We start from the raw sequence: 23,951 nt of genomic DNA on the forward strand, positions 1-23,951 counted from the left end.
GGAAGGATTTATTGGAGAGGTCATAGGGTTAGTTGGAATGGGCGGGGAAGTGGGGTATACTGGGGGAGGACTTATGGGAAGGGTTAGGGAGTTAGTGAGAATAGGTGCTGGGGACGGGTCTGCAGGAAGGGTCGGAGGGTTAGTAGAAATGGGTCTGGGGGCTTCAGGATAAACTGGGGGAGGGGGTAAATGGTCTAGGGGGTCCCACCTACGGTGGGTCTCTTCCGGTGTCACTTTCTCTTTACTTTCATTTTGCTCTTTCCCTTGGAGTTTACAAATTTTTGTTGTTCCTGTTTTTGTTAACGACTTCTGCCAACATGCAGCATATAATAGTTGTTCTGCGTCCCCTTGGGTTCTCAGATACTGATCTAACTGCGAGTACATCCAAGGGTCGCTAGTGCCGCACCACGGCCATCTTTCAGGAAGGTCTAGAGTTGGCCAAACCTTCATACAATAATGGATCATCTTTATTTGATCTAAATCTTTTGTCCTCTCATCTACCTCCCACAACCCTAGCATCCGTCCTAACGGGCTGTTCGACGGGATGTTCTTTATCTTTCCCTCTCCTTCCTCACGGGGTCTCTGTTTTCTTATGCATGACCCCATACTTGGGTCAAAAATTGGTGGATTCTTCCTCAAAAATTGATTTTACTCTTAAGAATTAGTTTCTTTCTCAAAAATTGGTTGGCTCTTGCACTCACACTCTCCCTGGGTCAAAATTAAAACTATAAGGTGCTCTTACCCGAACTTAAATTAAAGACGGGCAACTCAAAGTCCTAACATCATTCACACTGGTACCCCGAAAGTAGCCTGGGCAACCCGCCCCTAGGGTTCCAGCCACTACTCCGGCCTGTACCCACACTCACGTGCCCCGTAGGTAGCCTGGGCAACCCGCCCCTAGGGTTCCAGCCACTACCCCAGCCAGCACCCACTCACTCACTGCACGCGGTAGGCTACCAGCCCGAATACTATCCTGCTCCGTGCAATGCAGGGGTCCCTGTACCAGACTGGATCTTACTCTCCTACCAAACAAACCTTCTGCAGGCGGCCGGTCAACCTGGGCCCAGGGTGCCAGTTACCGTCTTACTTTGCGGTCACCGCCCCAGCCAAGGTCTGCTGCGTACAGCGGCGACTCAATCACTCGCCCTATGTTCAGGCCCCTCGCCTATTGAGGCCCCCCTAGAGTGCAGACTACCAGTCCAAATACTATCTAGCCACGTGCTATGCCAGAGTCTCTGTACCAGACTGGATCTTACTCTTCTGCACTCTCCACTCAAGGAAATACAGACTACCAGCCTGTTGTACTACCCTGCCACGTGCAATGCAGGGGTCCCTGTACTCACTGGATCTTACTCTTCTGTATTCCCGTGTGCAGACTACCAACCTAGAATCTCTTGCTCTGCGCAATGCACCAGGCTGGATTTACTCTTCTGCACCAGACTCTCCCACAACCCGGAAAGGAGGCTACCAGTCCTAGGTCCCACTCACCGGCTACTGGACCGGGTTTACTCTCCCCCTATCCGCGGCGTGGTGTGTGCTTCCACTCACACTCGGCCTCCCTGCACACTCGGGATGGCCTATTCTCTCACACGACGGGCCACTCCCACCTAATCCTTTTCCCTCCGCCCGTTCGGAGGGGGGCCCCCTAATGCCCCTGGAGGCGCCTCAGTCACACAGTGGCCACTCGCTTCCCCCTTTTCCCGGCCGGCCCCCTCGCGGGAGTCCGGAAAGGCGGTACAATCAGGGGTCCACACTCGCTTGGGGGGTCCGAGCTGCCGGCCCCCCTCTCATTCACACCACACTCGTTCGCCTCCGCTTCCCGCCACCGGAGGATTTTACCAGTGCTCCTCCGAGGTGTCCCACGCTGCTAGGGTGCGCCGCCTTCTGGGTCCGGTTGGCCAGCGGTCCCGGAGGTCCGAGGTCGGGTGGCCTTCCCGTCCTGGTGTCCTCTTCTGGGCGTGGCTACTCCCGGGCGAGCCCCCAGCTGATAAAAATTGGGCCAGGAGACCAGCTCCCTTTAAATGCCTTTATTAAAATTCAGCTTTTAAATGGGATGCTCGTGGGTCGCCTGCGCCACCGCCGCTCCCTAGCCGATGAGTCACCACGGAGGAGGAGGTCGCTCCTGCTGCCGCTCGGGCCGCAGAGGCGGGGATCCAGCCTCACGGGAAACTCCCAAGGTCCTGCTTTTGGCTCGAAAAGTCCAGGGGTGTCACTCTGGTCCAGTATCTTTCAAACTATGGCAAGATAGCGAGAATTAGTCACAGTTAGCCAAATACTTTCCCTACCGGATGGCATTGGTCCGGTGTCCAGGTGTTGCTTCGGCTCGTTGTTCTAGGACTTTGTCGATCCGAATCCCCCTTCCTCTTTAGTGAAGTATGCTGGGAGCCTGAGTGATTTCCATACAGGGCGGTGTTGGTGAGTGGACAGGCAGGCGGGGAGTTGCGAAGGCGAGGTTGAAACAATGTAACGAACAGGCCGGAGTGACGAGGCGAGGTAAGCGCCTTCACAGACAGGCAGGAACAACAGGGGCTTGGCTTAACAAGAGAACATGGAGGGTTTAGGGGATAGGGGTATGCCATTTAAATTACAAAACTATGGAATTTACAAACCGGGAATATAAGGCGTTGGGGTAGAACTAGGATACAAATTTTCTTACATCTTTTCTAAATAACAGGTTTAACATTTTCTAATTTATCTAAAACAACCACTAAACAGGATTTCTTGGGCCTTTATTTCTCTCACAAGGACACTTGAACTGCTCACGGTGGCCGTGGCACCCAAACCCAGCCGTGGGCTCAGTGCAGTGTCCATGGCCACAGCCCCTTGCAGTGGCCCAGGGCAGGTTGGGATGATGGTCCACCCTCACAGCTGGCCCAGGGCAGGGCTGGAGAGGTTTTGGTGGCACCTTGGGCTGGCACACACTGGAGGAGGGTGTCTGTTTTCAGAGGGGAAAACTCAGAGATTTACATTGCTTCATAAAATAGAAAACCCTTTTTTACCTGAGCGCAGGCAGCTGTCCAAGCAAAGCAGGTCCCAGGTGAGTGAGGACAGACAGGATGGGCTTGGGGAATGTGGAGCAAGGTTGTCCACACTGGCTCAGACCTCAAGGCACAGCTTCTCTGACCAGGCCAGACCTCCTGAGGAGAGGCCCTGGATCAATATCAATCACAGAATGCTGCAATCACCTCTGCTCTAAAGAGAACAGGAACAAAACTTTAATCACCCTTTCTAACAGGAATGTGTATTTCTTAGCAGCTCTTTGAAATCTTTCTCCATAACTGCAGTAGAAAACCTTCCTGATGAACTGCACCAGAGCAGAGGGAAATCAAGGCACAGCCATGGTTTGTCAGGACTTGCTTGATCCCAAGGAGCCCCGTGGTGCATTTGGTGCTGAGCCCTCAGGGCCCGAGAGGAGATTGCACAAACCTTTCCAGGAGTCCAAGTCAGAGGAAAGACCCAAAGTGTCTCAAAGCATTCCTGGGTCCCACTGAGCTCCATCCCCAACACAGGCTCCTCATGGACTCCTTGGAGGAGAGAACTGGAGGCCAGGATTGCCCAAAACCCCCTCAGAGACTCCGTGTGGAAAGGAAAACCCAAAGTACCCTAAAAAGCCTTGAGTATGTCAAAGCATTAATGAGCCCCACTGAGTGTCAGTACAAAGCCTCTCTAGGGACTCATTAAAGCAGATAACTGGAGGCCATTACTGCACAAACCTCTCAGAGAGGATTTAGTGCCAAAAAGTAGTACTTTACTGACTCTCGAGTACTTTGAGGCATTAATGAGCCCCACTGAGTGTTGTTACTGACAAAAAATGTCAGGGGACTAATTACAGCAGATAATTGGAGGCTGTGATTTCACAAACCCCTCAGAGACTCCCAGGCAAAAGCTAAACCCAAAGTCCTTTGAAGAACCTGCAGTCCCTGGGAGCATTGAGGAGCCCCCAGGGCCATTCCTGACCAAGGCTCCCCAGGGACTGGTCCCAGCAGATCCCTGAGGCCACTGGGATGTGGGGGGTGCTGAGGGCAGGACAAGGGGGTGACAGTGCCCAGCATTGCTGGGCTGTGCCAGGAGGCCCCAGGGCCTCAGGACAAGGTGTCCCCTCCCAGCCCTTGGTGGCACAGACCCTGCTGTGCCCCAGGGCACCAAGGCTTGGCTTCCCCTGGGCACTGCCAGCCCTGCCAGGGCCCTTGGCCATGTCCAGCACAGCTTGTCCTGCACTGTCCCACAGCTGCTGCTGTGTCCCTGCAGGCTGCACACTCCCATCTCGCTGCCCCCTGGCTCTGCCCTGCATTTCCCTTTCTCTTCTCCCTGATATCCTGGCCTGGAACGTGTGAGAATGGTTCAAAGCTGTACCAGGGATGGTTTAGACTGCACAGGAGAAAGTGTTTCTTTACTCAGAGGGTGGTCAGACACTGAACAGGCTCCCTGGAGAGGTGGCTGATGCCCCAAGTCTGTCAGTGTTGAAGAGACATTTGGACAGTGCAGTTAATGACTGTTTGAACTTTTGGTCAGCCCTGGAGGGGTCGGGCAGTGGGACCAGACCATCATTCTGCCCTGAACTGCAGATCATTCCCAACGGGACCATCCTGGTCCAGTCTGTCCCATTCCATGGTCACCCCTGTCCATGGATCCCTGCAGCAGCTGTGCTCAGACACTCGTGTGCTCAGCAGCTTCCCCTGGATTCCAGTCTCAGCAGCTGAGGCATTTGGACATCTGAGCCCCGAGGCCACAGCCCCATTGCAGGTGCTGGTGCAGAGCAGACACACCCCACAGCCCCAGACCCTTCAGTCCAGTCCCTGCGGTCACTCCGTGGCCGGCACCATTGGCAGAGGGGCTGTTTGGTGCCCTCCTCCAGCTGCTGCCCTCACAGCCCCGGGCTCTGTGCTCAGGCAGAGCAGAGATTTGCTCACACAGGAGGTAGAATTGAAGTTTCCTGAGAACACAGGACAGACTGCTGTGGTGAGGGTCCTCCCCTCACCTTCCCACGTGTCCTGTGCTATCCAAAACTGCTCTTCCCCTCCATCCCATAACGTGTCCTACACACCATGGCAGCAATCCCCTTAGTCCAAATGGTGACCTGCTCTCAGTGACTTTGGGGTTTCAAACCCAGGCACCAGGGCTGATGGCTGTCCCAGGAAAGGAGCTGGGACAAGGTGTCCATTGCTCAGGAGCTGTAATTTGGATTGTCATTTGCCCCTGTTCCTCTGAGCTTTTCTCAGTTTTGGAGTTGGGCTCTTAATGAGCTGGTGGCTCTCCAGAGATGGGCCCGGGAGCACCAGGGCAGAGAATGAACTGAGTTTGTCCTGCTGCCATTGTTGGTGCCCTGCCTGGGTGTGCAGATGAGTCTCTTCTCTCTGAACCTGACACAAGCCAGCAGGAGCATCAATCTCCTGAGGCAGCCGTGTTTGGAGGCTGCACACACAGGCACTGGTTTTGTGTAACAGATGATACCAGATTGATGGATGGCTTTCCAGAAATGCGCCGTGGTTAAGGGAAAAGCTTTGTTCTTGTTCTTGGCCTGGCAATGGATTTGTTCAGGGCCAGCATCACAGATTTGTTCCCAAGGCTGTAGATGGATGGATTTAAGAATGGGTACAGGGCTGTGTTCAGCAGAGCTCTAGTTCTGTTGGTCCTCAAGTGTTGGAGTCCAGGACATCCCCTTGGATGGCCTGGGACCTGAGGAAAGGAGTTTGAGCCCTGGACAGGGGGGTGTGGAGACGGTCGAGGGGGCTCGGAGACCCTGGCACAAAGCCCAGGGAGACACCGGGTTTGATTTTGATCCATGGGAAAAGCTTTCAACATTGCAGAAGTAATTACAAACTCCCAGGATGTGAAAATTGTAGTCTAGCACAGTAGATGATGTAGAATTTAATAGTCTTAGAATTTTTAGAATAGAAGTAAATGGGGACAAGATGGTGGAATTTGGGTGGTACCTTATGTACTTCTCCTTCTTCCTCGTCCCCCATTTTCTGGGGCGGTGATGGCACAAAGTAGTTAGAGTAGATTGGACCGAAGTAGAATGTCACTTCTTGTGTGGGCACTGGGCATTGGCACAAAATAGTAAATAACTAGTACGTAATAATCTGTATAAATGTTAGGGGACATCCCATCTGTGGGGCAGTCGCCTCGTGTCCCAGCTGCTGTCCAGACCTCGGCTGGGAGCAGAGAAAATTTTGAGATACCAAATAATAAACAACGCGAGAAACCTGAAAACAAACCTTGAGCACTCTGCTTTTTTTACACGGACACGACTCGGGGCTTTTTAGAGGGCCAAGGACTTTAAACCACCTAAAGCTCGGGTGAGGAAACCCCCCCGACACTCAAGGAAACATCTTCTGCAGGACACCTGTAGAGAGTAACACAGCTCCCACAGGCAATGGATAAGGGGATGGGATGGGAAGAACACGTAGTCAAAGCTTCCTTCGTCCCAGAGGCTGCTGGAAGATGCAGAACACAGAACAGGATGCAGATGTCAAAAGCCAGAGTCAAACACAAGGAACCCACCTGGACACATGGTAAGAAGACAGAGTCTATTTTCCAAAGCAGGCTGGTGTCAGAGCAGGACAGTTTGAACAAGGGGGAGTTGTCACAGAGGAAATGAGGGATCTTGGAGCCACAGAAAGACAGCTCAGAGAGGAAGAGCTGCCTGTAGCTCAGCAGGGCAAAGCCGAGGACCCAAGCAGCAACACCCAGGTGGACACAGAGCTGAGGCTTCCTGATGGCAGCGTAGAGCAAAGGGTGGCAGATGGCAACATAGCAGTCAAAGGACATGACAATGAGCAGGAAAAACTCTGTGCAGCCCAGGGCTAAACTGAAATAGTTTTGGGTAAAGCAGCTGCTCAGTGAGAGAATGTTCTGACCAGAACTCAGCAACACAAACACTTGGATGCTTGTGGAGAATGTAAACCAGATTTCCAGGAAGGCCAGGCTGCAGATGAAAAAGTCCCTGGGGGTTTGCAGGTGGTGATCCACACACAGGAGGAAAATGATGGTTGCGTTCCCCATCACTGTTGTCAGGTACATGAGCAGAAGGACCCGAGAGAAAAACAGCTGCAGCCTTGGATTAAGCTCTGGGAAACCCTCGAGGATGAATTCAGTAACTGCTGTTGCATTTTCTGGTCCCACGCAGTAGCAGCTGCTCTTGTCCTGATCCAGGAAGCTCAAGAACTGACTTTGGGACACAGTATTGTAATTTAAAAAAAATAAATTTAAAGCAGAGCTCAAGATGACTCCTCCTGAGGATTTGAAGAAATCTGGACCAGACTTCCTTCATGGTTCCCCAGCCGGAGTTGGTTAAAACATCTGGCTATAATGGTCACCAGAATAATTGCTGTATGGTTTTAGCTTGCATCAAGATTCACTGTTCTAGTGCCCTATGTTGTAAAATGAAATAGAGATGTTGAGAGACTAATGCTTATAATGGGCTGAGAAAAGGGGGGACTTGATGCGAACAGTAGATTACAACAGCACAGCCTTGGAGAAACAGATAAAGGATGTAACTCACACAAAGCACAAGTAGGATGTCTGCTCAGCTCTGCAAGGCTGACAAATGAGGATTTATGCAAAACAAAAATATTGCCCTTACTCAAAAGCAAGGGCTGAGGAACAGCACCTAAATAGGACGCAGGTTTTGGTGACAGACCCCAAAGAACTACGTAAGGACTTCCGATAAGGGGTGAAACTATGTCAAATAAAGTCAAAGTGGAGATAGCTCATGAATATGTAATCATGTGTCTGATAAAAACTCTGTTCACTTGATGCTCCATGCACTAAGATGGATGTAGGTTCCTATGAGTGTCCACCCTGCTGTGTATAATAGAGAATACCATCTTTCAGATATTCAGAACTGTGTGAGAAGGTTTCTATCTGGCAGATTTCAGTATCAGTGGTGTCCTTGATTCCATTATGCCCCACAGTCTCACAGTGGGTCCTTGGTTCCATGAAGCCCTGCTGTATAACAATGGACCCTTGGTTCCATTAGGGTCTGTACTGTCAAAATGGCCTCCTTGGTTCTGCCCTGCCGCAATGCTCTCCTTGGTTCCACGAGGCCTTGGTGTGTCACAACAGCCCCTTGGTTCCATGAACTTCCATAGTGTCCCCATGGTCTCTGGGATCTGCAGTGTCACAATGGACAATTGGTTACAAGTGGTCTCACTGTGTCACAATGAGTATTTGTTTCCATGGGGCCTCACATGGTCATCAAGGCCCCTTGTTCTATGAGGTTCCATAGCATCACCGTGATCTCCGTGGATCCACAGTGCCACAAAGGACCCTCGGTTCCGTAAAGTTCTTTACTGTCACCATGGTCTTCTTGGATCAGCAGTGTTACAATGGACCATTGACTCCATGAGGAACACAAAACTTTGCATAAACACTGAGCAACACCTGATTAACCCACCTGAGAACATCTGTTTGCATCAAAACAGGGGTTAAACTGACAACGGCACCAGCAGCTTCCATCTGCAACAGAGATCCAGGACAGGGACAGAGAATTCAGCTGAAAGACTCAGAGAATTCTGCTTACAGAGATCATTTCTGGTCACACTGTTCCCTGTAGAAAGATGACATCATTCGAGGCAGCCTGTAGAGAGCATGTGGCTCCTGAGTGGGGTGTGTTCTTTAGGAAACGTGCTCAGGCTTTCCCATTCTTTCCTCACCGACAGGAAAACTTCTCCTGGGCCGGTGTGCAGGCAGAGCCCTGAGGAGAGCAGGTGGGACACGGTGCAGTGGGCTGAGACACCCAGCAGCAGAGCTCAGGGGACAAGGTTCTGATACAGGGCACAGAGATGTCAGTCCCAGGGGGGCAATGTCAGACATGGTGAGGTTGGGGTGAGGAGCAGCTTGTCCAAACAGGGTCAGGTTTGACTGACCACATGGAACCAAAGGTCCATTGTGACACTGTGGGGTCACATGGAATCCTGGGGACCAAAGTGACACTTCACGGCCTCATTGAACCAAGGGTCTGTTGTGATACTGCAGTACCAAGGAGACACCTGTGACACGGCAAGGCCTCATGGAAGCAAGGGGGGGACAATTGTGATGCTACAAGGCCCAATGGAGCATGGGGCCAGTGTGACACAGCTGGGTCTCATGCAGCCAAGGGGCCATTGTGATCCTGAGGAACCCAAAAGAACCAAGGGACCACTGTGACACTGCAGGACTATATGGAATCATGGAGACGATTGTGACACTCTGTGGCCTCATGGAACTAAAGGGGCCATTGTGTCATTGTGCAGCTCCAGGTAAGCCAAGTAAACATGGAACAGATCTGGCTGGTTTGTCCTCCCAGGGGGCACCTGACAGGTCCAGCTGATCTTGGAATGCTGAGGGCTGCCTCTCATCAGCCCCTGCAGCACTGAGGCTCTGTGCTTTCCTTCCTATGGAAAAGAATCATCCATATTTCCAGGTGCCCGTGGCCAAAACTGATACTTCCTCAGAAAAATTCCCTATATGCCAGGGTTCTCTCAGACAAAAGCTTCAAGAACAGAGAGCTCTGGCTGGCCTCAGCCTCTGGTGGTCAGGTCTCATCTCAAAGAGGCCCTGAGAAAAGGATTTAAAAAGTTTTGAATATTGGAACAACAATGAGTCTCTCGTTGTCTGAAAAACTCAGATACTCTTCTTATCTTAGATGTCTTTTTTTCCTCATTGTGTATTTCGCATGACATATTATTTTCAGGTAAATAATAGTATTCCTATCACTCTGCCTGTGTGATCTGACACAAAACACCTCCTCTACATATGGCTCCAGGTCACCTGTAGATGCAAAGGCAATAAAGGATCCAGCAGGAATTCTTTGTCTCTGCTCCTATCTGTCCCATCTCCTCTGGAGCTGGAGGTGCAGCCCCAGCACTGGGGAGGGCTCAAGGGGTCACAAGCTCAGCTCCCACACAGAGAACTTGCAGACCCTGGGCTGCCCCTCTCAGCCTCAGTGCCCAGAGCCTTTCTGCAACCTTCCCCCTGGAGCTGCTGCTTCCCTGCAGCCCCGGCCATGGGCAGCAGCAGAACCTGGTGTGTCCTGAGCAGCAGTGCCAGCTCAGGGCCCTGTGGGCAGCAGGGGCTGGGGCAGCAGGACAAGCCAGCCCGGCCAGCCAGGGCACGCTCAGCTGGGGAAAGGGATGTCCAGGGAGAAGAGCAAGGGAGCGTTTCTGTGCCTGCAGGGAGGAATGCAGAGGAAGCTGCTGCTGCAGGCACCAGCTCTGGCCAGGCCCCTCTCTCCCCTGCCCAGGGCTGCTGTGCTGGCCTGGGGAGAGGGGCTGGCACTGGGTGGGCAGAGGCAGCCTGTGCTGGACATCTCCTGGAGCCAGGAGTTCTGCACTGTCCCTGAGCTCCATTTCTCCTGCCCTGGAGAGCTCCAGCCCTGGGCTGATGTGGGGGCTGACCTTCCTCTCTGCCCCACAGCAGCTGCTGAGCCCTTCAAGGGGGCCTGGGCTGTGGGGTGAGTGCCCCCAGTGCTGGAGCACCCCAGAGCAGGGACTGCCATGGGGCTCACCCAGAATGGGCTGCTGGACTGGGCTGAGGTGGACTGTGCAGAGATGGGCTGGGCTGGGCTGAGAGCAGAGGAGGTGGGCAGAGCTGGGCTGAGCTGGGCTGGGCTGGGAAGTGCCCAGGAGATAAAACCCACCCATGTCAGCTCAGCTGTTGGACTCTGCAAAGCCTCTGCTGGCTGTGACTGGAACCATGCTGGAGGTGACTGGGAGCCACTCTGGGCCCACACTGGGAGTGACAGGGAGTCACTCTGGGCATGACTGGAAACATCCTTGGAGTGTCTGAGAGTGACTGGGGTTATACTGGGGGTGACTGGAAGGAAACTGGAAAGTGACTGGGTGCAGCTGGGATCATCCTGGGAGTGACTGGGATTACAGCAGGTGTGAATGGATCCTGACTGGGGCTTACTGGGAGCTAATGGGCCCATGCTGGGAGGAAAATGTGGACACATTGGGAGCAACTGGGAGCAACTGGAAGGTACTGGAATCATGCTGAGGGGAATGAGACCACAACTGGGGGAAATGGGACTGCACTGGGATCATTCTTGGACCACACATAAGGAAACTGCCAGGAACTGGGATCATGATGGAGGCAACTGGGAGTAACTGGGAAAGACTGAGATCATTCTGAAGTAACCAGAACTTTACTGGGGTAACTGAGATATACTGGGAGTGTCTGTGACCATACTGGGAGGACTGGAACTACACTGGGAACAGCTGGGGCCATTCCGGGGACCATACTGAGATGGAGTGGGACTATTCTAGGAACAACTGGGATCATACTGGGAGGAACTGGGAACAACTGGATATATTCTGGCAGCAAGTGGCATCATACTGTCATCACAGTGGGAGCAGCTGGATCCCTGCTGGGTGAGACTGAGATCACACTGAGGGAGACTGGAATCATACTGGGATTGACTGAGAGTGGCTGTGAGCAACTGGAATCACACTGAAAGCAACTGGAAGGAACTGGGAGTGACTGGGAACATGCTGGGAGTGACTGGGATATACTGGGAGAGACTGGGAGCCATGAGGATAACACTGGAGGCTTCTGGGATCATGCTGGCATTGACAGGGAGCAACTGGGATCACACTGGAGGCCACTGGCATAATAGTGGAAGTGACTGGGACTGACTGCAATTAGACTGCAAGTGAGTGGGATCATACTGGCAGTGGCTACAATCATACTGGGATTACAGTGGGCGTGACTGGACTCTGACTGGGGGTTACTGGGAGCTACCAGGCCCATGCTGAGAGCCTACTGGGGATACACTGGGAGGACCTGGGAGCAACTGGGAATGACAGGATGCATACTGGTGACACCTGGCATGTACTGGCAGTGACTGGGATAACACTGGGGGCAACTGAATCGTGCTGAGGGAACTGAGAGTGCCTGGCAATGCCTATGGGAATGCTCAGGGAAACTGCGATGTACTGGGAGTGTCTGAGACCATGCAGGTGGTGACTGGGACCACACCGGGAGCCACTGAGAAGGTACTGGGGGTGTGTGGATCCCCTCCCCTCCATTTTTAGGGCTCCCAGCCCCACTTTTGCGCTGCCCGCGCTCATTTCTTGGGCTGCCCCCACGTGGGCGTGGCCATCGCTCGAAGGCTCAGGGCGGGGCCACGCCCCCTGAGCCAGATTGGGCCGCCCCGTTCCTGGAGCTCTCGCGAGAGTTGGCGGCGCGGGAGGGTCCCGCCAGGAGCCGCCACCGCTCCCTCAGCGCAGCCCGGCTCGGTCCTTCCCTGAGCCCTTCCCGCTCCCTGAGCCCTTCCCGCTCTCTGAGCCCCTCCCGCTCCCTCGGCCCTTCCCGCTCTCTGAGACCCTCCCGCTCCCTCGGCCCTTCCCGCTTCCCTCGGCCTTTCCCGCTCCCTCACTCCGTTCCCTCAGCCCTCTCCGCTCCTGCATCCCGGCTGCTCTTCGTTCACGCCGCTCCCTCAGCCCTTCCCAATCCCTGTCCCCCTCCCTCTCAGCACGCAGTGCCCGCTCCACGCCGGAGCCCCGGGACCGCCTGTGCCCCTCAGCCGGGGCTGGAGGAAGGACGGCACCGTCCGGAGCATCCCCCCCGGACAGGAGGGCGGAGATCTCCCGCTGGTGCCCCGCCGTGAGGCGGACCTTCCCGGTGAGGACGGGGAGGAGGCGCCGGGAAGTTTCTCCGGGCACTGCCAGCAAGGGTTTCCAGCAGGAATCCAGCGGGGAAGGCGGGGGCACCCCTCAGCCGGGCCTGCACCGTCCCAGTGCCTCCCTGGCCCGGCCCCGGCCCCGTTCCCGCTGCCACCCGGATCCGGAGTCCCACAGGGACCCGCGGCCGTTCCCGCTGGGATTTGGGGATCCCTGCAACCAGGGCTTTGAACTCCCTTTCCCAAGCTCCTCTCAGTCTCCTCAGTGGATTCTCCAGCCAGGAGGGGATTGCCCTGCTCCAGAGCCCCTATCCCAATAGGAATGCCGAAGGAGCTGCCTTGGCACCCCTGGAATGGAGCTTGGATGCCCAGAGACCCGTCCCTGCCATATTTTGGCCCCTCTAGGTGCACCTGTAAGCAATGCTAAAGGCTGAAATTCCCCCAAAGCATCACAAAGTTCCTGGAGCCCTTTTCCCACGGCTGATTTCTGCAGGTTTTCATTCCTTTTTTCTGCCCCTGCATGGCTCTTCCAGCCTTCACCTTGCAAAAGACCTGAGATTTTAAAGCATCAGAACCTGAGAGTGACCACAGCCAAGTTAAAAAAATAAAATAAACACAGTGTTGATTTGGTGTAATTGATATCCCCTCCGCAGCTCTGGCAATGGGCAGCGTGTGGGTGGGTGAGAGGCTGGACATGAGGCCAAAGGGGCCCTGGGCTGCCCCTCAGCGTGGGCAGCAGCTCCGGGGGGATTCTGCCCCTGGGCTCCGCTCAGGTGAGACCCCACCTGCAGAGCTGGGACCCCACCTGCAGGATGGGGAGCTGCCGGGGCCAGCCCAGAGGAACTGGAGCCCTCTGGAGCCAGGCTGGGAGAGCTGGGAATGTTCAGCTGGAGAAGGGAAGGATCCAGGGAGAGCTCAGAGCCCCAGGCAGGGCCTAAAGGGGCTCCAGGAGAGCTGGAGAGGGACTGGGAGCACCTGGAGCTGCTGCCAAAATCCCGGTCTGACCCTGGCCCCGCCCCCCGCGCAGGCCTGATCTCCGCCCCTTCCCAAACCCTCAGCCTCTGACCAATCAGATCGCTCGGTCACGTTCTGGGCACGCCCCCTCTGTTTGTTCACAGTGTGGAACGTGCCTTGCTCCGCCCCTCAGGCTGTTTCTCGATGCCCATTGGCTGTCGCCAAGGGCAGTGGGGCATGGTCAGGAATTGGAAAGCGGCCGTGAGCAGCGGCGGCAGCGGAACGGAGCGGGCGGAGACCCACGGAGCTCCGAGCGGCTCCGCTGATCTCCGCTGAGCTCCTGTGTGCTCCTCGCCTCGCCTCGCCTCGCCTCGCCTCGCCTCGCCTCGCCTCGCCTCGCCTCGCCTCGCCTCTCCCCTCCCTCTCTTCGCCTCCCATCTCCTCCTCTCCCTTCTCCTCCCCTCCAACCCTCTCATCCCCTCCTTTGCTACCCTCACCTCCCTTCTCCTTCCCTTCCCCACCCCTTTCCTTCCATCCCACTCTCTCCTCCCCTCGCCTCCCCTCCTCACCCCTCCCCTCTTCCCTCATCCTTTCTCCTCACCTCCCTTCCCCCTCCCCTCGCCTCCCCTCCAACCCTCTTATCCCATCCTCTCCTACCCTCCCCTCCCTTCCCGTTCCCTTCCCCACCCCTTACCTTCCGTCCCTGTCCCCTTCCATCACCCACCCCTCCAATCCCTTCTCCTTCCTTTTCCTATCCTCCCCTGCCCCTCCCCTTCCCTGCCCCTTCCCCGTCCCCTCCCCTTCCCGGCCCTTCCCTTCCCCTTTCCCGTCCCTTCCCTTCCCTTCCCTTCCCTTCCCTTCCCTTCCCTTCCCTTCCCTTCCCTTCCCTTCCCTTCCCTTCCCTTCCCTTCCCTTCCCTTCCCTTCCCTTCCCTTCCCTTCCCTTCCCTTCCCTTCCCTTCCCTTCCCTTCTTCTCCACTCCTCCCTTCCCCTCCAATCCCCTTGTTCTCCTCTCCCCTCACATTCACCTCCCCTCCCCTTCTTACCCTCCCCTCCCATTCCTTTGCCCTCCTCTCCCCTTCCATCCCGCTCACCTCCCCTCCTCTCCACTTCTCCCTGCCCTTCCCATCTCCTTTTACCCCTCCCCTTCCCTCCCCTCTTTACTCTGCTCCCTTTCACTCCGCGCTTTCCGCCTGCCAACAACGGCTGCGGACACCCCACCACAGACTCCGCTGCACAGAGACCACCTCCAGCCCACCACCGAGGTGAGCACCCCACTAAGGGGAGGAGGATGGACATGACCTGATCCCCTCGTTCCCACAGAAAACCTTGGTCCCAGCCAAGTTACAACAACGAGGGTGCGGAGACCCCAGCAGAAACTCCGCTCCACAGAGACCACCTCCAGCCCAGCACCAAGGTGAGCATGAAAGGAGACCATCTGGGCCCCATCGTAAGGGGAGGAGGATGGACATGACCTGCCCACCCTTCTCCCCACAGAATGCCTTGATCCTAGCCAAAGAGCAACAGCGAAGGGTGCGGAGGCCCCACCAGAGAAACTCCGCTCCACAAGGTCCACCTTTCACCTGCACTAAGGTAAGCACGAGCAGAAACCACCCAGCGCCCATCCATTGCAGAGGAGGAGGATGGACATGACCTGACTCTCCTAATTCCCACAGAAAAAAATGTTCCTAGCTAAAGAGAACAACGAGGGCTGTGGAGACCCCACCACAGACTCCGCTCCACAGAGTCCACCCTCAGCCCACACTAAGGTAAGCAGGAACAGAGATGAGCCGGCTTCTCCTGGCCCCCCAGTAAAGGGAGGAGGGCAGGGATGTCCTGATGCCCTCATCCCCACGGGGAACGAGGATAGAGACGCCCTGGCCCCTCCATCACAGAGGAAGACCCAAGCAACCCGGCCCCCATCCTATAGGGCTGGAGGCTTGGAGTAGACCCGGCAGCTCCTTAGTGGGAGGATTATGGTTAGGGTTAGGGTTAGGATTTGGGTTAGGCTTAGGTCTAGGGTTAGGGTTAGGTTTAGGGTTAGGGTTAGGTCTAGGGTTAGGTTTAGGGTTAGGGTTAGGTCTAGGCTTAGGTTTAGGGTTAGGCTTAGGTCTAGGGTTAGGTCTAGGCTTAGGTTTAGGGTTAGGCTTAGGTCTAGGGTTAGGGTTAGGCTTAGGCTTAGGTCTAGGGTTAGGTCTAGGGTTAGGGTTAGGTTTAGGGTTAGGGTTAGGGTGAGGGTTAGGTCTACGGTTTGGATTAGGTTTTGGTCTAGGATTTGGGTTAAGATTACGGCTAGGGTTAGGGTTTGGGTTCTGGCATCAGAATAGGATCATACTGGAAGTGACTGGATCTATGTAACTGGGATTACACTGGGAGGGAATAGGACCTTGCTGGGGACAAATGGGATTGTACAGGGAGGAACTGGCACCACACTGAGAGTGACTGGGGTCATACTGAAAGTGACTATAGGCAGGCTTTGGGCAACTGGGACCATGTTGCGGAAACTGGGATATACAGGGAGGGACTGGAATTATGCAGGAGGTGACTTGGAGTGGCTATGTGCAACAGGAATCGTGTTGGAAGTTAGTGGGAGAAACTGGGAGTGAGTGGAAACACACTGGGGGTAACTGGGATTTACTGGAAGAGATAAGGAGTGATTGGGATCACAGAGTAACCATAAAGGAAGTTACGGGAATAATACTGGGAATATCATGGAGTCGCTGAGATCATACTGGGAGTAACTGGAACCATACTGGGAGTGCCTGGAACTATAGTAGGGGTGAATGGGAACACCTGGGTCCATGCTGGGATCATACTGGGTTCATACTGGGAGTGACTGGGATGACACTGGGATCACACTGAATATAAATGAAAGTGACTGGGATCACACTGGGGGTAACTGGGAGCCAAAGTGTTTGCAAGGAAAATGCATAATCACAGATGATTATGTGGGTGCTTTAATGATGAGACCTTTGGGAGTCGGGGTACAAACCCAAATCCAACTCCGACGAGAGTTCTAGAAGACCCCAATATTATACCCCTCTGTTACACAACTCTATGTTAAACATTAACCTCCATTGTTCTATTGTATATACCCAAGCATGAGTTTTGGTGAATATTTTCTTTCGTGATTCTCATGATTCTAGTTTGAGATAATTATGTTCAGCTACCAACAATCATTACAACTATATTTATCTTATGATGATTAGGTACAGTTTCGTCCGACCTAGTAAGGGATAGCTTTATTTCCAAGTACAAATCGTCCCAACCTTTTCTTTCTCCCCCCATCCCAATTACCCAGGCAAGGTTATACTTGATTTGGTTGGAACAATGGGAGCAACATCCTGGTTGCAGTGAAGCTGAGGTTCTATTCCCCAGCTTTGTGGCAACAGACAGTATTAACCCTATCCTAACAAAAGGGCCCATACTGGGAGTGACCTGGGCCCCCCTGGGGGAACTGGGGCTTGGGTTCTTCTTCCCCAGGGCTGCCCCAGGTCCTGCTGCCACCCCCAGCCCCACAAAGCCAAGGGACAGGGGACAGCTGAGGGACACACGGCCTGGCCCAGGGACTCTGAGCTCCAGCACTCTGGGCTGTTGTGCCCGGGCTGTTGCCCTTGGGCTCCCAGCACAGGCCAAGGGGGAACAATCCCCTCCAGAAACTGTTGTTTGCTTTAAGCTTTGCTCTGGAACATTCCCAAGGAGCCACCTGCAGTGGCTGGAGCCCAGCCGGGTGCCTGGGGCCACCAAAGCTGCTGGGGCAGTGCCCTCCTGCCCCGGGCAGGGCAGAGAACAGCCAAGGAAAGGCTCGTGCTGGGCTCAGGGCAGGGACACGGCACTCCCCTGGTGCTGCCACGGGCACAGCAGAGCCGGCCTGGGGAAAGGATTGGCATTTATGGCCCTGGAATCCCAGCAGGGATTGCTTCTCATCTCACTGCTGTCATTATTGGATTGGTCATCGATTCAATCATTTCCCCATGGAATTCCCATGGCAGTGGGTAGTGGGGGAGATCCATCCATGGAATTCTCACCTGACTGGGATGAGAGTGAGCTCCAGCCATGGAAATTCTCCAGGAATTCCTGCATTCCCAAGTCTCCCCATTTCTGAATGCCACATTCCCGTAGGAATTCCCCTTCCCCTCCCACACCCACCTTTGTGCTCCAGAGCCTCCCAACCATATCTAATGTCTTTTGGGTGCTCTTCCACACAGGTCTGTCCAGGTAATGCTTCATCTGCTCCACCATGATCCCTTTGGATTCCCAGCACCTCTGGGTGATCCAGTGGCACCGTGGGACACTGCAAAGCTCCAAGATCCCAGCTGGAAGGAGATGAAATCCCACCCATCGAAGCCGTACCTGTGGGACGCAGGGATTCTCCATAGGACAGGAGGTCACAGCTGGAAGCCACCTGCACTGTGTGGAGACCTGGGAACGAGGAGAGAAGGGACCCATGGAGTCGTGTCCCAGCCCTGTTGGAAAGCCGATAGAAATCTCCCAGGACTCCGTGCACACAGGCTGAGAGGCAGAAAAGAATACAAAGGTTGGTTTGAAACCCTTGGAGATACATGAAGTCACACAGACATGAAGTTGGAATGTAAGTTTTATTTCAGTAAGTAAAATAGGACTAAATTTATGAGTAAAATTGAATATAAATATGCCGTGCCTTAAGCAAATAAGAGACTGTATTAGTTGATAGAAAGGCTCAAAGTCCAGTTTAAAGTTCAGTAGCATTACCTTTTACTAAGTTAACTGTCCTAGACATGATATAAACATACCAGAGCATTGCTAACCTTGCTGGACAGAATAGACAGGCTGTAGCTGTAGGCCTTGTGTAAGAAATTACCCCATTGTCCCACAAATGTGTTAGACCAGGATAAGGGCAAAAAGACAGGAATAGCATCGTGTTTGTGGCTGGTTGGATGATTTAGGAATAGAATGCATTGTATCAGGGCTGCTGCTGCTGCTTCTGCTTGGCACATGGGGTCTCTGTGCTGGAAGGCATTTGGCATGATGGCACGGACTGTAACACTCTGACCTTGGTGAGACTGATCCAGCCATGTCACAAACGACTTTTCCAACCAGCAGCACCTCTCTTGTTCCTCGGCTGGCCCGCTCCAACTTGCCAGCTGTCCATCAGCAGTGTGCCCGCTGCTCCTGCGTGCTGCCAGTCCTTCCCTGGCAGTGACAGCAGGAGCTGCTCCTGCCGCCGGCCAGCTCCTGTGCCTGGAGTCCCTTCCCGTGCTGGCAGCACAGGCTCCCTCTTGCCTTGAGCCAAAAGCCTGCCTGCCCCTTGGGCTGGCTTTGCCAGGTGTCTTGTTCGAGGCCTTTGACTCCCAGGCTTCTGCCCCAGCCCAGGGACATTTGTTATTTCCATCTCCTGCTAGTTTGACACCAGGGACCATTCTGGTTTTACCCAAGAGGTGAATCATGAAGATTGTGGGGCTTTCTTTTCCACAATGTCCTGGTAAGACCAAGAATACTCTGTTCTTACAGCTGCGATTGTGGCTGTTCCTTCACCATTTATTCCACACTGCACAACTAAGGAAAATCTCTCGTTTTCCTTACTAAGCTACAGCTTAGTGCAAATATGTGTTAAAAGAGAATGAATGTCATAATTCCCTTTTATTTTTCGGTCACTAGTGGATACCTCTCTGAAGGATACAGAAGAACTCAAAAATGTGCATACAATGAAGAAAATGCAACAAAAAAGTCCCTCTGGATGATGAGGTTAGAAAACCCATTTTAATTTGTGCCACTGTTTCTCACCACATCCATCTAAACTGACAGCAAATTAAGCTGATTTTCTCCACGCTGAGGCAGTTTTGCAATGAAGCAGCAGCGTGTCATGATGCTAAATAAGAATCTGGCACTACCTCTAATGTTCACTGGTACAAAGTGTATCAGTACACAGCAAGGCAGACTGGGTTATCACAGTTATTGCTGCCCTCCCCTCGCCCAGCCTGAGTGCAAGTGGATGATGTGCTGGGCATGGACGGAGAATTCCATGGACAAAATCCTCCCCCATCATCACATTTACATTTGCCCATTGCTCTGGGTAGCACCAGTCTTCACTTCTTTAAGTGGAAACATTGAATTGATGGAAGATCCTTACATCTGCAATACCAATATGCAAATTCAGAAAAATCAACTTTGGTTGTAAAAGGAAATTTATTTTAAATTGCTTACACCCACACTGCTGGTATAGAAAAACACAAATATCAATTAAAGCTTTTAAAACTAGTTTATTGTTACAATTGTGCTATGTAAAGAGATACAAACATAACTTTAAATTAAAAAAAAAAATTCTTCCAACCCTCTATAACCACTCACTATACACAAATATGAATTGAAGCATAACAGTTTACTTCATTACGTATTACTACAGCTATACAGTCCATATACAAATACAAAATATCAGTATCCCTCTCTAAAGAATCCCAGACCCCATACTAAAGAAATATAATTCTAGAACCATACAACATAGTACATATTTAATATTTGTAAATACATGATCATACAATATACAGATGTAAATACAGAATTCATATTGCATATGACATAAAGCAAGACATATATAAATACAAACATAAAAAAACCTATATACAAAAATGCAAATATCAGTAAACCAATATAAGAATCTTTACAATCCCATCAACACAACTATACAGCCATACATCTGAACAAGTATGTCAATATAAATACAGATGTAAGCACATCAATATACATGCATCAAGAGAACAATATACATACATCTATCCCTGTAAAAATACACCATTGTACATAAGTAAATAGCCATCAACTCCTAACTCTCTCAGCCCAGCTGTAACCATCTCTAGCCCCAGCTCCATCAGCAGGGATTGCAGCTGCCCAAGTGCCCAGGCTCTCCCTGGGTCTCCTCCTCCCGTGCAGAGCAGCTCTCCTGGGCAGGGACAGCAGGTGGGACATGTGGGAAGCAAAGGAACACTGAGTCAGGGTCGGGACGTTTCCCTTGGCAGCAGCTGCCCTTCAGTCAGGGCAGGGCAAATCCCAGCGCCTCCCCAGGAGGGTGAGGAAGAAGAAGTTTGGCCCAAGCCCACGGCCAAAGCCCAGGCCACCCTCAGCCCCACCTGCCCCACCGGCCCTGCGGCCTCAGCCGGGCTCTGGGCTGGCAGCAGCAGCTCCCTGGTCCCTGCTGGAGCTGGTGGCCTTCAGCTTCTCCCCGCTGCCTCCCGGCAGTCTGCAATTGTCCTCAAGGTCTGCAGGGCAGCTGTGGCCAAAGTGGAGCCTCTGGAATTGGTGCCAAGGGCTGGCAGAGCTGCAGGCCCGGAGCCCTCTGTGCTCCCTGCTGGCCCCTCCATCCCCTCAGCCCCACCGTCCCCTGGGCAAAGCCCCGGCCCCCTTTGGTTTCTTCAGCCCCTCACAGTCCTCTCACCCCACTCCATCCCTTCTGACCCATCCCGGCCCCTTAGAGCCGCCACCCCCTCAGCCTGTGCCACTTCCCTGTCCCCTCAGTGCCACCATGGCCCTCTGCTCCCCCACAGCCCTCAGTGCCCCCAGCAGCTCAAGGTCACCGTCCCTGCAGCGTCAGCGCCTCCTCAGCCCCCTCAGCCCCCTGTGTGTCCCCGTCCTTCAGCAGCTCCTCAGGGGACAGTGCCTGGGGCCACCGGCAGCTCCCGGCGCTCCAGGGACACCCGGGGCTGGAACTGCTGCTCTGCCCGGCCGCCAGCTGGGACCAGCCCAGCCACAGGGGACACAGGGGCACAGGGGGACAAACAAGAGCTGGAAAAGGCAGCCCAGGGGGAACAGAGGTAAAAACGCAGCCGAGGCCTACACAAACATCAGTCCATCCATGGCATCAATTCACAGACCATCACAGAGCGTTGGCTTTGTGATGTCAGGGCACGGTCGCCACGTGGTCGTGGGGACATCACAAGGTTGCCTTGGTGCACGGAAGGCCTCAGGGGTGTCAGAGCAGCTCTTGGGCTTGCTCGGTGCAGGAGTGTCCTCCTGCTGCTTCAGGCTTTTGTCAGTGGCCAGCTGGACACTGACAGGAGCTGGTTTTGTTCTTGTGTTAGAGTACAGTCTGCAAACCTGCACAGGAGTTGCCACAATGATTGGGCGACTCGCTGTTGCAGTTTCGCTCTGTTTATGGAATTACCTATTCCTGCTATTTCCTGACTCACCTGGCACGTAAGTAAAGGTTTTCCCTGGGTGTCACCTAACCTGGTTTTTGTAAGTCTTCCTGCTCTTCCTTAGTGATTCAGTTGATTTGGAAACACAAAGAGCATTTGGATGCCACTTGGGTAAAGCTGCTGTCAACACGTTCAGCTCAAAAGGGGGTGTGTGCAGCCAGGGCTGTGCGGGCAGCATTTGAAAGGGAACCTGCAGGGGTTGTGTTCCCTCTATGGGTGAGTTTGTGGCAGCAGAGTCTGTCATTTCCTCCATTTGCTGGGTCAAGCAGAACAACTTTGAAAATGTGGACTGGGAGACCTTCTTGGAACATCATTTTAAAATGCTGCAGTTGTCTCCAGTTTTCTCAAAGCATCTGGTTCATTTTCCCTTGCCCACTGCAGGTCACCTGAGCCGGGTGTTCACAGGTGCTGATCCTGAGGTGAGTGAGAAAGGAACATTTGATGTTCCTGGTGTTTAAGAATTGTGCAGCAAGCTGTGAGCTTGGCCTGTGGCAGTAGAGTGTGGAGGGCCAGCTGAGCAGGCTGCAAGAAAATCCATTTCCATGTCTGCAGCAGCAAGAGCAAAGACATCACTGGCTATTTCCTAATTTTCCATTGCAGAGCTTTAAAAGAACTAAAAGCACAGTTTTGCAGAGAGAACGTTGCTTCCTGATAGTAGCCAGGGGGGAATATCTAATTCAGAGCAATTTGCAACACATTTGAATCAGCCCATTTGAATTGAATCTGAGTGACTTAAAATCCCATTGTTATCAGAGTTGATGATTTGTGCTTAGTAGAGCTGGTTCTAGAGCTGAAGAGAAAGAAGGTTCTAAATGAGCCTGTGTCTCACGCTCCTGTCTGTCCACAGAGCACAGAACCAAGAGCAGACTCTCCTCTGGCTCCCTGTGCTCCTGGAGAAGAGGCCAAAGAGGAGCCAAATGACCACAATCCTCCAGCTGTGGTCACACCACAGCCTGAACTTTCCCAGACAGTAAGTGCCACTTCTGGAGGGTGCTGTCTTTAGTGCAAAAAGGAGCTGCAAGTTTCTGAGCAGCCAGCTCTTGCTGTTGGTGCCTGAGGATGCCGAGTGCTGGAGCCCTGCCAGGACCCAGCAATTCCCCTCAGCCAGTGACACCTGGAAAATGGGCTGTGAGCTGCCATGTTTAGGCCTCAGCTTGCTGGGATTCTGAGAGGGGCCAGCCTGAAGCAGGAAGGCTCCCTGTCTGCAGAGGAGGGAGCCTGTCAAAGACACTGCGCTCAGCCTTGTCAGATACGTGGGGGACACTGTGGTCTGGGGACACCTGTCCCCCTCCACAGACTTGCCAAGTACCCACAGGCACAAAAAGCATTGATGTGACAACACAAGTTCTTTGAGGTGGTTTGTCCCCATGAGCTTCTTGGCTGTGCTTACCTGGGAGCGTTTCAGAGACACACTGGGGACATTTAGCTGCTGCTTGAAGTCAGGGATTTTGGTGACTTTGTTGTCAGGTTGTTCTTTTGCCTCTTCAGGCAGAGCAGTCAGTAGGAGAGCTGGCAGGCACTCTTTTAACTTTTAGTAAGCTGCTAAGAGATGATTGTGTTGTTCATGAAAGCATGTGAGTCCCACTCTTCTCTTGTGTGGCCAAAGACACATTCCCTGTCAGCTTCTTAAGAGGATGTTGGAGCTTCAGCCCCAGATGGAGCCTGATTGTAGTGCCAGTGTCACTTTGGAATCCGTGCCTCCCCACGGGCAGAGAATGACCATGGAGCACAGCAGCACAGTGCTTTGGAATTGTGTGAGCCCAGCATTCCTTGAATCTTGGCCCACAAATGTTGTATGGGAAGTTGAAAGCCATTTTCTCTTGCTTCCTGTGCAGGTCCCTCGAGAGGAAGAGCATGAGCAGATTGCTTTATTAGAGATGCCATGCCAGCCATGCCAGATTCAGGGAGGGGTGTTTCCAGCCGAAGAACAGGAAGAACAGCTCAGGCAGCAGATGGAAGAGCCACAAGAGAATGGCCAGGTAAGCCTGGCTGGGCAGGTGACAGAGTGAAGGGCAGGAAGAGGTGCATCAAATGGAGCTCTTGGGACTGAGAAGGCCAGGAGTCCCAGAGGCACTGAAAGCACAGAGCCTTGTAACCTGCAGAGCTCAGCACTGGGACAGCAGGGTTACAATGGAAGCAGAGGTGGGCAGGGAAGCAGAAAGAAGTGGCTGAAGGAATGTGATTTGGAGGCTAAAAGAGGAAAAGCTGAGCCTGACGGCAGCTCC

The 23,951-nt window shown here is 53.4% G+C and overlaps 1 protein-coding gene across 1 annotated transcript; it reads right to left on the reverse strand.

The window, feature by feature from the left end:
* Nucleotides 1-6,288: 6,288 nt before the first annotated feature.
* Nucleotides 6,289-7,269, reverse strand: LOC136374904 (olfactory receptor 287-like). The gene has a single exon (XM_066340285.1). The coding sequence runs from the start codon at nucleotides 7,021-7,023 to the stop codon at nucleotides 6,289-6,291; it is 735 nt and encodes a 244-aa protein (XP_066196382.1). The 5' UTR covers nucleotides 7,024-7,269.
* Between the last annotated feature and the right edge of the window lie 16,682 nt (nucleotides 7,270-23,951).

Source organism: Sylvia atricapilla, unplaced genomic scaffold, assembly GCF_009819655.1.
Source record: "Sylvia atricapilla isolate bSylAtr1 unplaced genomic scaffold, bSylAtr1.pri scaffold_193_arrow_ctg1, whole genome shotgun sequence".
Taxonomy (NCBI): domain Eukaryota; kingdom Metazoa; phylum Chordata; class Aves; order Passeriformes; family Sylviidae; genus Sylvia; species Sylvia atricapilla.